Below are 15,935 nucleotides of genomic sequence, written 5' to 3' on the forward strand. Positions count from 1 at the left end.
TGGCTTTTTAGCTGTTCATTGCTGGTAACAGAATTCCGTGTATTCGGTGGTATGTCGGCTCCTTTCATCAAAATGAAACTATGAATAGAACCAAATACTTACAGTGAGGCACTGTGTATGAAATGCACAAAATATTGAGGCCATCTGTCATGCACCATTACAACATAATTTTCATCATTCAGTGTCACACATTTAAAAAAAAAAAAAAATAGCCACACAAAGATGTACACCTCTTTTCAGGAAGGAACACAATTCAATTCATTTCATTACACTTATGTCCCGGTTGTATTACATTCTCAGTCTTTGATTCCTGAGCATTAAGATGATATTTTACAGTAAAAAATACAATATCACCTCTCATCAAGGCCTATTATTACTATAGTCAGATTATCAGACAAATTTAATCACGATTTACTGTGTATTTTTATTTATTTTTTTAAATAAATGTATCTTTATACTTATTGTCCAGCAAAGATGTGTGTGTACAGTGTGTGCTGTATGTTTGGTAGCAAAGTGTATGTGCATGTAAGTTAACATGAGGTTGTGAAGCTACATACTGTAACTGTTCTGGTTTGTAATTATATTTGAGCGTGAGTGTGAATGATGCAAGTTATTTTCCCAACAAATAAACAGTATAGAGTTCCAGCTCTGTCTATGATTGTGCAAACATCATCCCACAGCATCATGTCCTTGTTCTTTATACCTGCAGAGTCCATCCAACAGCTCACATAGTAAACAGTATGTCCTTATAGTTATATGATAACTGCCAAGATTTACTTCACCCCACTCTGGAGTGACAATAAACACGGAGCCTGAAACACATCAAGGGAAGGAAAGTTTCCATTATCACTGAAAGCATTGTCTGGACCTCGTACACATAAGGCCATCTTGTCCGTGGTCTATAATAGAGCTCCAAAAGAGTCTCTTAAAATAGATGCGTAAAATGTCTTTGATGTAATCCACTGACCGAGCAAGAACATTCATTACAAGTGTATCCAGTGAGTAAAAAAAAGGTACTATGAAATAAGCTGTACTGTCCTGGAAGAGAATTCACATCAGTGGTGACAACAGGCTTCAGAGAAGTTCACACTGCTCTCTGAATGTATCGTTGTTCAGTATATTTGTCACCACAAATGGTTCATCACATTCTTGCAGTCAGTGACATATGGATTTTGCTGCTACCAATGCAGTCTTTTTTACTGCAGGCTTGTATATAGGGAAGTGCTTGCCTGAATGCCAATGTTCACATGACATTTAGATCTGCACATTGCTCTACAGTGCACTGGCAGCTACAAACCATGAGCTATATAAATATACTTTGAGCTACATTTTGTCTGCTGAGAATGAGGTATGAACTCACAGAGTGAGAGACACGTATGTGATTTCTGCACTGTTGTACTCGTATCTACCGCTCCATAGTTCCACACTGGCACTCCTGTGCATTGACTCTCGTCTATGGCCCCTCTTCTGCCACCTGTACCACAGAAAGGCCTTTTCACTTGAGGACCTCTCTGGACTCCCTGGGGTCTCTTCTTCTGCACATTCATCATACTCCTGATATACTATAATATCATCTGGCTCCATGTGTGCCAGGTCCACTGAGGATATGACTTCGAGATCTGGTGGTGATGGATCTGTATCTGTATCTGGGGGAAAAGGATCTGGGGCTTGATCTGTGTCTGGTGGAAGAGGATCTGGGGTTGGATCTGTGTCTGGTTGAAGAGGATCCTGGTCTGGATCTGTGTGTGGTTGAAGAGGATCTGGGTCTGAATCTGTGTCTGGTGGAAGAGGATCTGGGTCTGGATCTGTGTCTGGTTGAAGAGGATCTGCGTCTGGATCTGTGTCTGGTTGAAGAGGATCTGGGTCTGAATCTGTGTCTGGTGGAAGAGGATCTGCGTCTGGATCTGTGTCTGGTTGAAGAAGATCTGGGTCTGGATCTGTGTCTGGTTGAAGAAGATCTGGGTCTGGATCTGTGTCTGGTGGAAAAGGATCTGGATCTGGATCTGTGTCTGGTGGAAGAGGATCTGGGGCTGGACTTGTGGGTCCAAAGTCTATCTCCAGTGAAGTATCTGGGGATACTGAACTAGGAGGGGATATTGTGACAGTGACCTGTGGTAGTAGGACTTCATGTAATTCCGAGGCTACGCCCTGAGGCAAATGAGCTAGGTGATTCTCTATAGCTGGATCTGAACCAATGGATTCTGTTGACTGTGATAGATCCAAGGGGCACAGCGTGGCAGGGTCAACCGTGGCTATGGGTGAACTTGGACAATCTGAGTGGTATAAGGGTGGATCTAAATCCTCAGCATTAGATGGAGAGTCATCACTCAGGTCAAATGGTTCCGGTTCAGGGTCCATGAACACTGAGTCAAGATCATCTTGATCTAGGGAAGTCAGCATGACTAAGTCAAAGTGGACCAGATCAGCGTGATATATAGGAGTGGTGTCCAGGGGTTCTGGAAGGGGTGGCCACTCCGAGTCTTGGGGCTCTGGTTCAGTGTTTGGTGGACTTTCAACTGAACTGGAAGCAAAGGTTGAGACTGACGTCATTTGCTCTGGGGGAGGGTCAGGAGGATAATCTGGAAGGGTGATAATGGGATCTGGATTTGTGTCAATGTCAGTTGGACTTGCAGGAGGTTCTGTTTCCAGGTACTCTGACACCACAATGGATGGACAATTGATGTCAGTCTCTAAATTATATGGCGTAACAGTATCTAGATCAAGTGAGGGTGCATCAACGGCTGAGAGTGGGCCTTGATTAACTGGATCTGTTGAAGACACTGTGGATGGGTCTGATGTTTTTGGTTCTAATTCTGTTGATTCTACAGGATCGGGATCTTCTAATCCTGAATATGGCAAAGACACAGTAGTAGGATCTTGAGAGACTGGATCCAGCTTGTTCACAGTGTTGGGATCTAGAGACTCTGAATCTGACATGATATCATCATCATGCTCCTCTGGTGGAGACACAGTAACTACAGGGACTGGATATGGTAGCTGTATCTTATCTCTTTTAATTAGTTCTGCATCTGGAGATTTCATGTCATCAGGCTGAGATGGTTCAGTATCTGAATGGGACTCATTAGCTGGGTCTATATTTATTAGCTGTGCAGTGATTACCATTTCTTGTTCCACTGTCACTGAATCCTGGGGCTTCTCGAGGGTTGTTTCTGCTGGAAGTGGCACCATACCATGAGTGGTAGTTGGCTCATTAGTGGCCACGTCAGATAAACTCACAATTGCATGGTCTGGTAGCTCTGGTTTTGGTTCTGGTTTAGCTGCAGAGGGCACAACAGGCAAGTCAAATGGCTCGAATTGTGCTCTAAGAGAGCCTGTAAGTATTGGATCCAAAGAAAGCGGTATGGCACTCTCCACATACATTGACTGTGGACAGGCAAGAATGCTTGGGTCCATCGAGAGCTGTTTTGGCAGATTTCGGCGGGCGCCTTTCTTTTCCTCCTTCTCCTCCGGACAATTGACAGCTGCGTCTGCAGTGCTCTGCCGGACGAGGACCTTGCTTCTGGCCTGGGTCCCCACAGACACTTTGGATACTTGGGGTTTCTTCTCTCTAGCTCCCCCGGTGCCTCTATCAACTGTGGAGGTTCCAAGTGCTCCTGCCACTGCCCCTGTCCCTGCTCCCTCCTCAGCCCCTGCTCCTGCTCCTGTCCCTGCCCCAGCCCCAACCCCTCCGTCTAAACCTGCTCCAGCTCCAGCTGCCATATGATCACCTTGGGGAGACCACGTGTTGTAATGCTGTGTGAAAGTGTTGAAATTACTGTTGAAAGCACGAAGCTCTTTACAGAGGTCCCTCCTGAGTTCAGCAAGCTCACGCCGCATGGCCGAGACCTCTTCCTTCCACTGCATGCTGATAGCTGCAGCCAAGGTAGCCGACTCTTTGATACTGGCCTGGATGGCTTTTGGTGACGGCCGTTCTGGGGCACTAGATCTGGGGGATCTGAAGAGGCTTGGAGAGACAGGTGGTCCTGACAAAGGTTTGGCTGTAGCCCCCATGCTATCTTGTTGGTAAAGCCTGTCTCTTCTGATGGGGCAGCCTAGATCATCATGAGCCAAAGGGGCTGTGTCTGCCAAATCCTCATGTATACTGGTCTGGTCGGGTAAACAAGAGTCTTCCTGCACATAATTTCTGTCTGGAAGACAAATGTAAATATATATCTGTAATGTGGCCAAAGGTGTGAGCAGCTGGAGAGAATGTGCTTTTAATTGCCACAAAGCAGTAACATCAAATCATGCACTGAATGCCATGAGTCAAAATAAGATAATAGCAGAAATCTATAACAATTAGGTGCCAACCTTATGATTATTTCCCCAATTCGCCCATCTGTATACTGTAGATGCATATTGAAGAATTTTTAAACCACAACTTTAATAATCTGTAATATCATAAAACATTACAGTGTGGAATACCAGTGTAAGACTGAGAAAGTGCTCCCATTTTGACTCATTTCCATTAATGGTTTACACTGCCTTCTCGACCTTAATTTGTAGCATGCATTCTTCACATCTTTTCAGTGCACAAAGCTGAAACTCCTAGCTCCCGGAACACATCACAGAGAATGGACAATATTTCTAATAAATGAGGTGTAAGAACAATCCTTGCATGCTCTTCTGCTTTCAGGTAAAGAAAAGTGTACTTTGTGCAATGAAAAGAGGCAAAGATGAGCAAAGCTTCAAAACCTTTTCTCATAAATCAGGAAGTATTGTATGAACCCTATTGAAAATGTGAGGTCCAGTTTGAACCGATTGATTCGAACCACCAATTGCCCCATGTCCAAAATAGTGGAGGAATCCATCACATACCAAACTCTGCATCCTAAAAATGCAAAGATATTTGAGTTTACTGAGAAAGCAGTGTAAGCAAACATTTATAGGTATAAAGAATTGATTATAAGCACATCTCCAGATGTCCACACCCCTAACCCTCCCTATTATAGTCCGACTGATGTTGTTAGTTCATGTATCTACTGTGGGAAGAGGTGGAATCCGCTCAGACTTCTTGCCCAGACACTTTGTCTTCTTTTCTTCCCACATTCTTCATCTGTACAAGGACATATCATTTCCTCTGTGAATCCAGCAATCATGGGAATTGTTGAAACCATCAGCAGCTTACAATTTATAATCAAGGCTCAGTACCAGAAATAAATGCACGTGTCAGCTGAGTAGGTTTAGATTTATTGCAGCAGTTTGCATATGTGATATATGTGACTAACCAAAGTGACAGTTCTGTTACCGATGTATTCATTGTCAGCTTTACATTATTCACTGTCCAAGTCCAGACACAATAGTGTGCAGTTTTGTAATGGGATCTCATTGTGTGTAGACATGAGCTTTGCAATGAGACAAAATAATTTGTATGAAGTGAACAATCTGTGGACGAAGAGATTTCATAGTGTATGCTGTGATGTTTAAGGGGTTTGCAGCACAGTGTTAACTGAGTTTACAAGTAAAGAATGCATACTTTGCATATGGCAATTTCACCATTTCTCTGACCAGTTCGCAATAAAGCTGTGAGTGCGTTCACAAGTGTCACCATGTGGCCTCATAAAGAAAGTCAGATATCCAAAATGTAGCGGAAAAAGCAGCCATGTCCTTATTCTGACCTGATTTTTATTTCAGATAATTTCCATTTGTGATTTTCAATAGGGTTCATAGCTTTACTCTCTGATGCATCCAATGGATGAGCAGATGAAGCACTGTATCGAAAATACAGTAGGATGAACTGGCACAGGTCACAAGTGATAGCTACGGTAATCATACCTCCATCAAAAACAATGGAAACATACACGAGTGATTCATGCAAAGATATGAAGCTGTTTGACAGCACAACCAGTTTGCACTAACTGCTCTATATTCATCAATACCACATGTCAATGCCAAGTGTAAGCTTGTGGTGTCAGTTTGTCACTTGTACTTAAGCAAACAAAAATACCAACATCTAAGACATGTCACATGTTGTATTGTGCAAATATATTTTATGTCAAATCGTCCTTACCTGTGGTGGACCTGATGGTGGAGGTGACAGTGGAGGCCATGGGGGGGATGCAGTCATCGTCTTGGGAGTAGCCGGCCTGGATGGCTCGCAGGTAGCTGTGGCTCCGGGTTCGGAAGCAGCCGGGGAGGTCCAAAGCCTCCATGGCCTGGGATTCCACCTCACTGAACACAGACTCGCACACTGACTCAAACTGGCCATTTATTTCTGTTTCACTCACCTGTGAGAAACAAAAGCCATAAGCATGATTTTTCCATTGTTAGGCCAGTGATGATATTTCTCTGTTTATCCAGAGATATTTAATTGGTGGGTTGTAAAACGTTACACTATGTTTGCGGTCACTGTCCCTTTGAATAAAAACAAGGCTTCCTGCAAAAATCAAACAGTGTGCATGTTTTAAAATGCAGAGCTCAGCACTGAAATCCATGGAAAATGTGTTTTTATAATTTCAGTAGATAACCTGTGGATTTCTCCTTTTGCTGCAGTCGCTCTAGCTTTACAACCAAACAACATGATGTAAATTTTCATGGAGTCAGGGTTACAGTTTGATGTAAAAGACATGTTGTTGCTGACAGTACCTATTTCTGTTTTCTGTTTCAGATGTGCATGATGTGCCTTGTCAATGTCTGTGATACTGAATTGTTACTAATGGTTGTTTTACTGAGTAGAAAGTTGTTTGATGGTCATCACTCCATTCCCAGAATCAAAGATAAACATCTTGTTCTATTGGGATTTGGAATTAGTTGGAGTTTAGTTGACTCTGAACAAATCAATAGGCCTCTCTTTTAAGAGGGAGATGAATATCTCAACAACCCCTGTTGAAGTCCTTTAATTAATACAGATGAAAAATGTGCAATGAACTGCTGTGTAAATTAAGTGAAATGCAGTCACAAAAAAAGGGTATCTGTGTTTAAAAAAAATATCTAAAAAGAGGTGGTAGGATAGTTGTGCTCTTTAACTGGGATTTTAAAATGAAGATCTGTGTGGTGAAATCATTTTATCAAATTTTGCTCCCAAGGACCTCCTCCGTCCCTCAGTCTGTCCTGTGAGAAGCACTGCTCTTCATTAGGATTCGAGAATCTCTCCTAATTGAAAGGGCGCTGACTCACCTGGCTCACTTGGCTAACACAGCTAGCCTGACTGAGGGTGCTGACGGCCCGCATATAGCTCTGGTTCCTGGAGCGAAACTTGGGTGAGTTGTAGTTGGCAGAGGGATCCAAGGCAATGCTTGGGTGCATGTCCCTGGTGGCTTGCAAGTGGTAGCTCTGACTGAACAGAGAGAGAAAAAGAGAGGCAGGCAGGGAGTGGGACTACAGCCATGGTGATGATTTCTTAAACAGTTAAATATAATCGAACTAATATTTAAGTGGTTTGACTATAGCGGCTACAGGTGCAACATAATCACAAAAACAATGAAGTGCTATTAAGCGCAGTGGGCTTTCTCTGGGTAACCTGAACTTGAGAGGAAGACTGGTTATGACAATGTGTCTCCCAAGAGAGGTGCCTCTCTCTTTCTGTTTCTCTCCCCGACTACACTGATGTGTTCACCGGTGTCCTTAAAAAGGCAGTTCGATTTCTCTGGTGCTGAAACATCCAATCAATGCTTGGAAATGAGGGAAATGCAAATCAGGAGCTAGTTAGTGAGCAAGCACTTCAGAGAGGACCCCGGTGTCAATCAGGTCAATTAACAGTGCCCTCCCCCCCGCAGGGCAAGAGAGATGCTCACAAACCCATGCCTGGTTAGAAGTCTCCTGGAGAGAAGCTGAACAGAAAGGCACGGTGGAAGGAATGTGCTTTAAGTAAACTAAAGAATGCTATGTGAGTAACATTAGGAATACCAAAGTGAGGTTCCCTCTGCCAGATCTATTTGTAATGGCAGGCAGGGATGAGTACGCAGTTTCTGGGCTTTTTATAGAGATAAACGCTGGTGTTTGGCAGCGAGGAAAATGCCAGTGTGATTAAAAGTCCCCCAATCCATCTTGTCATGCTGTAGCAAGGCTGTGTGTATTTGCAAAGCAATATCAACCTTCTAGGCATCCAAAGACATCCCAGAGCAGAAACACACAGAGATTACGTCTGAATGAAGTGGTAAAAGTGAAGACGCTGTTAATGGGAAGAAGCCCTATCTCTTAAATCATATGGTTAATCTCTCAAAACACACACTGCAACAATGTTGTTTTCATCTTTAATATAAGAAAGTCATTTCCTGCCATACTGGTATATTGTATAGCAGTGAATCAAATCATATCTATATTGTGTTTAACAGTGCCTTATGCTTCGCCAGTATGAGCAGATTGCCCCAGGTGACCTCTCACTGACTGGTCTTGAGTGTTTGCTCTGTGAGGCGTCCATATTGAATATGTCAGCAGGGCAGCGAGCCAGCTGGCTCCTATGTCTGACCACTGCAACATGGCAGCAACAGAGCGGTAAGGGGAGGGGCGGCGCTGAGCCTGTATTCACCTTAAGTCTGCAGCAAAATTGGTGATGTAGTTACGCATGTCACTGTTGATTTTATCCAGGCGGTAAGAGCTGTGGGTAGAGAAGAAAACAGAGTTACTGAGTCCCACAAGTGGGAGTTGGATGGATGTGACATCACTGGGTACAAGCCCAATGGAACTGGCTCTGTATGGCATTTGTGGTGCACTGAATGTTCTGCAAACATTAGGGTGATACAATATGACCGACATGGCCTTTGTGTGATGGTAAAAGTGGGCAAAAGTTACAGTTACATTTAGTATGCAGATAGCTTTGTGCACACACACACAAGTGACGTGATGAGGGGTGTATTATGAGTTTTGTTGCACACACACACACACACACACACACACACACCCACACACACACACACACCCACACACACACACACACACACACACACACACACACACACACACTGCCCACCAGCACCAACTAAAAATGATAACAAAGCACTTGATAATGAAAAGCTGGACGCAAGAAAGAGTTAGACTACATCATAAACCACACATTCTTTCCCTGTGTGGGTAATTAGATTTAGTTAATTGAGCCAAATGAGAATTAATAAAAAAAAACAAAAAAAACAAAAAAAAAACCTACCTAAAGTCCTTCTCCAAGTCACAAAACTTAGTGGAGCTTTTAGCTGATAGGATCAGATAGAAGTGCACCGGCTGAGGCATAACTCAAGCATACTTCACCCATACCCTTCCCTGTAGAGATGTCTATTATCCTCAGCTGAGGGAAGGAGGGCGGTTTTGAGAATGTGTCGGTCCTTTATCAAATCATGCCACAGCAAATTTCCTCCTATTGTCTATTGAACCCTATAGGGGACTATATCAGAATGACAACGTAAACTTGAAAATGAAAATGTAATTCCACAATAGCATGATTATTTTCCACACATGTATGTTTGAGTAAATGTTGAAATGAAAATGCAACAACACAATTTGCATTTGCATTTTCACAAACTCATATGGGTGTTCTATGACCATATTAAAATGAAATTTCAAGTTTACATGATCATTTTAATATAGTCCCCTATAGGCCTCCACAAATGTTTCTGATTGGTGATAATGCACTTCCATAGTTGGCCGATTTTAAGGCAAGGGATGATGGGAATATCACACTTCCTGTGCTGCTGCTCAAAGGTCTGCCTTGACAATTGGTGCTAAGTGCTAATTTCTGAAGAGAAAGGGTGAAAGTAAGGCATTTGATTGAACAGGACATACTGTAGAGAAAGAGCCAAGGAGGATTCTGAGGCACGAAAAACAGTTTGCTGCAGGGGAGAAGAGTTTGCATAAAGGGTTAACATATTCAATAAGAAAAAAAAACAAACTTGGTTTCTTTCTTGTCAAACCTAATGCACTGCAAAGCCCTATGGTGAACAGTTACATCCTCCCGATGGTTCCCGCAGAGGCAGACGATAACAAGAGGAATGGATGTCATCTTGGTAAGGAAACCAAAAGGTATTGTAGGAATGTAGGAATGATGTTGATGTTTACTACATGTCATATTACTATAGCACTGGATCCACAGTGTTAACATGCTCTCTCGTACAAAAACACGCAACTTTTTCTTTTCAAGCTACTGCGTTTGTGGTTGGGGCCAAGGAGATTTTTTTTTTTAATCAAATACATTAGGTAACGGGGACAAGGTTAAGGTGTTAACAAAAAGCCTTGCAAAGAGAAAATTAGCCTAACTATGCATGACACGTCTCACGCAGCCACAAATCAGTGGATTGGAATTCTGCTTTGACCTTGGGATCCGAGGGAGAAATGCTCATACCCAGCGCCTTTTGAATGAGTAATTACATTATGTCAAATCAAGAATTATTGAATGCTTTGCTAGTGTTAACTTTGATTAATTATAGTGACTCGAGAGGCTAATCATGGATGGGAGGCAAACAAATGCGAGTTATTTTAGAAACTGCCAAAAAATGGGTCTGATTGAACGACTTGTTGGCCTCAGTCGTTTAGAGAGAGGTTAAGTTGCCGGAGACTGATATTGATGTTCATGTGCATGTGTGTCACTGCAACCCGTTTTCAAACATAACCTGTCATTACTGATTGACTCAGTGACTCATTATGCTAATGGCTAATAGTGAAATTTGCCACATGCCATTCAGTTCCCATCATCATTAATACATTCTTTAAACATCTTTGGCAGGCCCACAAAAAAGTCGATTCATATTCAATTTATCATTGCTGTCGGCTCTACAGGACATACAGGACCTGAGGGTGAAGTTGTAATTGAAGGGGAGTGGGTTTGGGTTGTGGGGTTTAAATGGATATTAATTAAAACAATCATCGACATCTAACTTTCCTTCTAGTGCACAGGCTGTTCCCGCTCAGTGTTCCCGTGACTGTGATGTATTCTTTATTGGACAGATGAACCAAGAGGCGACCCTGTCAACCACGAGCGCGTAAAGAGAACTTGAAAGAGGGAAAGATGGAGGGAGGTGACACAACCTGACAGCCTGTTCTCACTTTAACATGATTTGCTTCAGGGAGTTGCTGCTGTCAAATTTGTGTTTGGCCCATCTGAATGCCCCAGCGGGACGTTAAATTGCTACAAGTGCAGGGGAAATCCAACCTACGCCATGTCTGTCTTGAATCCAATCTAATTTCATCCCAACAAGCCCGATGAAGCATAATAGCATGAGAGCTCTCATGTCAGGTGGCAATCGTATCTGTGGTGACTCTTTTGTGTGGACGTATAACAGTACTTGATATGGACCACGGCGCTGCGCTGCCAACTGCCAAGAATAAAAATTGAAAATAGCCACACTTCTGAACAAATGATGAGAGATTCAGACTTTTAAGTAAAGTGTGTCCAAATGAAATCCTGTTTAGGTCTAAATAAAGTCAAGAATATCTTCATCCAAACAGGTTTTTAAAACAGTTGATTCCTCTTTCCCTGATCTCACTGCTGTTTGGTTTCCTCTCACTTTGATATTCTTTGGTGAAACAATCAGAGACCAGCCGGATTTGCAAACATGAGTGTGCCCTTTCATGCAAGCTGATTTATGGGAACTTTAGTTCAAAGTCGTGGGCAGCACTTTGAAGCTGCCCGTGTTTTCAGCTTTCACATTATTCCAAATAAAGCTCTGTCTACTGCAGCATAACTTAATTCCAACACTAAACCAGGGGTAAAAGTGGGATTTGGCAGGTGGGGGAACGCTAAGATTCATTGTCGCATGAGCAGTAGCCTGGCTCTTCGCACCAGAAGCACATTTCTCCACGCCGGTCAACAAGTGACTCTGCTCCTCTGTTCTTATTTTATCATACGTAGAGCTGATCTTAGTAATAACCTCATGAATTTAGAACATAGAGGTTTTTATATGCTCCTGGATAAGCGGGGCGGTACTTGTTCTGCAACAATGAAGTTAAAAGGACCATCGCCTTGTGTGAGGAGCTTCTCTCCTGCCTCTGTGTGTCTGCTTGTCTGTCTCGCTCTCTATTTAGACACTCTGATTTATTTACTCATTAATCGAAGGTGCTGGAACGCCAATCGTTCTGGCCCACTTCAACCCCCGCACTAAACTACAGCCTGACTGATGCTGCTTTTTGAGGCTGATACTGATTTGAGGGTGTAAAAATAATCGTGATATTTGCTGATATTCTTTTTTTCTTTTTTAATGAAAAACCTACCATAAACATGAATGCCATATTCATTCAACTATATATATATATTTTATTCTACTTATCTGTATCCTGTTACTGTCAGCGTTGCTGGCCTTCTTGTACTGCTCTCAAGCTAAATTTTCCTCCCGTGATCAATAAAAATATGAACTCATCTTATCTCTTAAATCATTTTTTAAAAAGAGTTGGGACCAACATATGTTTTGAGTAGGACACTCAATTAATTAGTTTAATTATCTTAACTAATTATTAATCAATTAGCTAATAAATGGATAAATATTGACTTGGGTGATTTATTTTGTCTAGCACTGCACTAAGCCAATCTCAAATTGTTGAAATCAGAAAAACTGTATATCTTGGAAGATGCACAAAAACACGGCACATAAAAAATGATATATATATCTCCAGCTCAATCCCAGAGGACAGATACCACATTATGGCAATCTAAGAGTGGGTTCAGGGGAGTATCAGGACTCCTCAGTAATGACACCCTTGGGGACAATCCTGGTGTTTGAAATGAATGCAACAACAAACCTTCTCCAGACTCAATAACGCTGCCGCTGCTGTCAATGGACTCTGAGGCCGGCCACACAGCCTGATCCATGCTGATCAATATCTTCCTTACAGCAGAGCCCAGCAGAATCTCAGTATAGCCACTGAGAGAGCCATTATTCAGAGGGTCCTTGGAGTACAATAACTGCAACTGATAGCCTTTCCCGCTGTTGCATCCTCATAAATCATTCACTGTTCACAGCTATTCAAAATGGATAGTCAGGGAAAGCTTTGGAAGATGTCGAAAAAGGGGCATACTTCACTGCAGCACCCTCATACGATACATCATAATCTGAAAGAGTTAAGAGCTGCTAAAAAGGCCAAACGACTGCATCGTCTGTGACAAATATCATTATCATCCTGCCTGATCACAATCCATAACATTCGATTTATCATCATACATCCACTGGGATGAAACTCTGGCTTACTACAGTGCGTACGCAAAAACAGAAACTGTTTGACAGCAGAAGCTGGATCTGGATCTCTGCTGCCCTGCTTCTGTCTCCTGGCATCCTGCAGAGACACGTCACAAACACTCTGCCACAGATGCTCATCATTAATTCTGTACGTGTGTTTGCATGTACGTGTTTCCATCAGGGTCAGGTGATGTGTATTAGAGGATTCTGTGGGCGTTGCTCTCTGCGGTTTCCGTGCCTCCACTTAAAAAGTCGTCCGGCTTTGTGAGGTGTAAGAGACGAGGGTGTGACAATACGAGTGAGGGAATCATCAGTGTTAGTTGGTGTGTGTATCACTGTCTGTCTGATGTTACATTCTGTAGCTGTGAGTGTGTGTCACAGGCTGCACTCTACACAAGGTCAGACACAAGGTCGTCTTTGCATAATGTCTACAAGTTATTTGCCATTATTTGCCTCTGGGCAAATAAAGAGAGGCTTACGCAGAAGCAGCAGCAGGTAAGAATCTTTCTACACAGTCCAGCAAACCTGCCTGAGTAAAGTGCACTGTATGGAGGACAAATGACACAGGCTATAGCCACATTGAGCTCCTTTGTTATTATATTTTGCATTTTCACATGTCACATGCATTATTTTCAGCCATTTGTTGTGACTTGTGTTTGGACCACAGTATACTTCTATCTATGTGCTTCTTTTCCCCTCACTCTCAGCCCACTTATTTACTTATCTTAAGAGAGAATAATGCTTATACCAGCTCAGCCAGTTAATATTAGAAGAAGAAGAAGAAGGTGTCCAAACATTTGATTGTAGTGTCAGCATGTCCTGAGCTGTGCTATAAGCCATGTTGTATAACCCTTTCTACCATGACACTGGGAGGAGAGACTTTGGAGCTCTGGTGGAAGGACACAGATTTTGTCTATAGACCAAATTTCAAATGAATTAAGCACAACAGCAGCGTTTTTTTGTTAATAGCATTGGATTAACTGAAACATTTATGGCACTCCCAACTCATTCAATATTTACGCAACGACCCAGATATTTTCAATCTCAAACTAACTGAGATCCTACAAGGTTGCTGCTGGAGTCACATATGGCAACGTCCAGATAATGACATCGGTTTTAGTCTTCAGTGAAAGTTTTGTGGCAGCACCGGACTACTTTCTTTCATTACCAAAGTGTACACATTCTTTTAACTGATGGGAGAGAAAACACATGATTTAATTGGTCATAAGTAAAAGCAGGGCCCACGAAAAATGTTCATATTCCTCTTAAAGCAAACATTAATTCAAACTGCATGCAAACGATTGCCAGAAAGCAGTTGTCTCTTATCCTATGCTTTTTTGTCAGATGCCTTTGATTAAAAGGATCTGGGGTCATTCAAAGTGCAATAAGTTACTGCTAAAGTTTTGCCAAAAAGAAATGAAAACTGAAGGGAAAAACTAAATGAGACTATCTAAAAATGAGAACGTACAATCAGATGTGCTGCTCTTTAAGTTGCTGCTAAAGGCCTTTAATGGAAACCTCCATAGTGAACTCAAACCTTGACTGGTAAATGCACTCAATATACACAGCTGACGAAGCAGAGCGAAAGGCAGATAAAAAGATTGTGCTTTGGAACAGCAAGTCTGGGTATATACTTTAAATTGTTATATTATTAAAATAGACATCTGTAATTACTGTTTGCACATTCTGCTGCGCACAAAGAGGAACAGGACCCTTTGAAGGGGGAACGAAAGTGATTTTGCTTTCTCGTACAGCCACCTTTAAGAAAAAAAAAAAAGACACTGGAAAAGATGAATCCGTCACACGCTATGAAATAATTTGATGTCTGAAGTACTATAACAATACAATTTAATACCACAGTAGGCAGTGAAATAAGACGATAAGTAACATGTGAATAGTTTCACTTATGGATTCCTAATTGAATCTATCTAAAAACTGCAGGAAAAACAACTGCAAGTGTGCCAGGTGGTGGCAACATCTATCTGTCTATATATTTCTATCTCTGTATTTGTGGTTGGTGTTCACTTAGTATACCACTGTCTTAGTGGACTGGGCTGGAAATGAATGAAACAAAGATGGAGGCAGGATGTGAGGTGCTACGGAAGGTGAGGCAAAAACAGCAGCTGAGAAACATAAAACTGAGGATTATCAGTACATACAACACACAGAATAGACGAGAGAATCCACTTGTGACCTCAAACAGCTTTAGAGTAACCTCTGCAGTGTATCATCGCTGTATCTCATTCTACTGTAATTAGCATTGAGCATATAAATAGTAAGAATAGTAGATATTTGAATATGTTACGTTGATGATAACACAACGCGGCAAATCCCTTTGGGCCGTTACTGAATGGTAACTCAGTTATAGCATTACTGCAGGTGAGGCTATGCTACTCTTTTTTCGTTGATCTGAGGACTCTATTATTTAATTTCATTCTAATCTAATGGATCTGTTAGTGCTGTAATCATAGTAACTCTTCTTCTATCTCTCCATAACATAATTTCTTGTGTTTATTTTCCTGCGACATTGTCTTTGGCTTGTCTCATCCTGTAATCCTCTTACGAGCGTTTTCTTCCGCCGCCGAGTTACAAAAACAAAAGCTCTCTATTTCCTCAGCAATTAATAGGATGCATCCCAGAAGAACACGCGGAACACTTTCTTACAGTTGAAGACACTGATATGAATATCCATAAAGGGATTTGAATGAGTACAGAGTTCAGCTATCGAGAGTTTGACACTGATGTTGTGGTGAGACCATACAACAAGAGAACTGTCAACACTGCTCGAGGGAATGTAAATTAGCAAATAAATTACAAGCATGGTCTTGCTCAGAACATAAACAG

At 42.0% G+C, this 15,935-nt stretch overlaps 1 protein-coding gene across 1 annotated transcript in view; it reads right to left on the minus strand.

Moving 5' to 3' along the window:
* The window catches only part of dlgap2 (DLG associated protein 2), a 161,906-nt gene that overhangs the window by 19,762 nt on the left and 126,209 nt on the right, over positions 1-15,935 (minus strand). The window contains 2 exon segments of the mRNA XM_022751077.1: positions 6,011-6,227; positions 7,126-7,276. Coding sequence (XP_022606798.1) covers positions 6,011-6,227; positions 7,126-7,276 — 368 coding nt within the window.

This window comes from Seriola dumerili, unplaced genomic scaffold (assembly GCF_002260705.1).
Source record: "Seriola dumerili isolate Sdu_G_001 unplaced genomic scaffold, Sdu_1.0 BDQW01000149.1, whole genome shotgun sequence".
Lineage (NCBI taxonomy): Eukaryota > Metazoa > Chordata > Actinopteri > Carangiformes > Carangidae > Seriola > Seriola dumerili.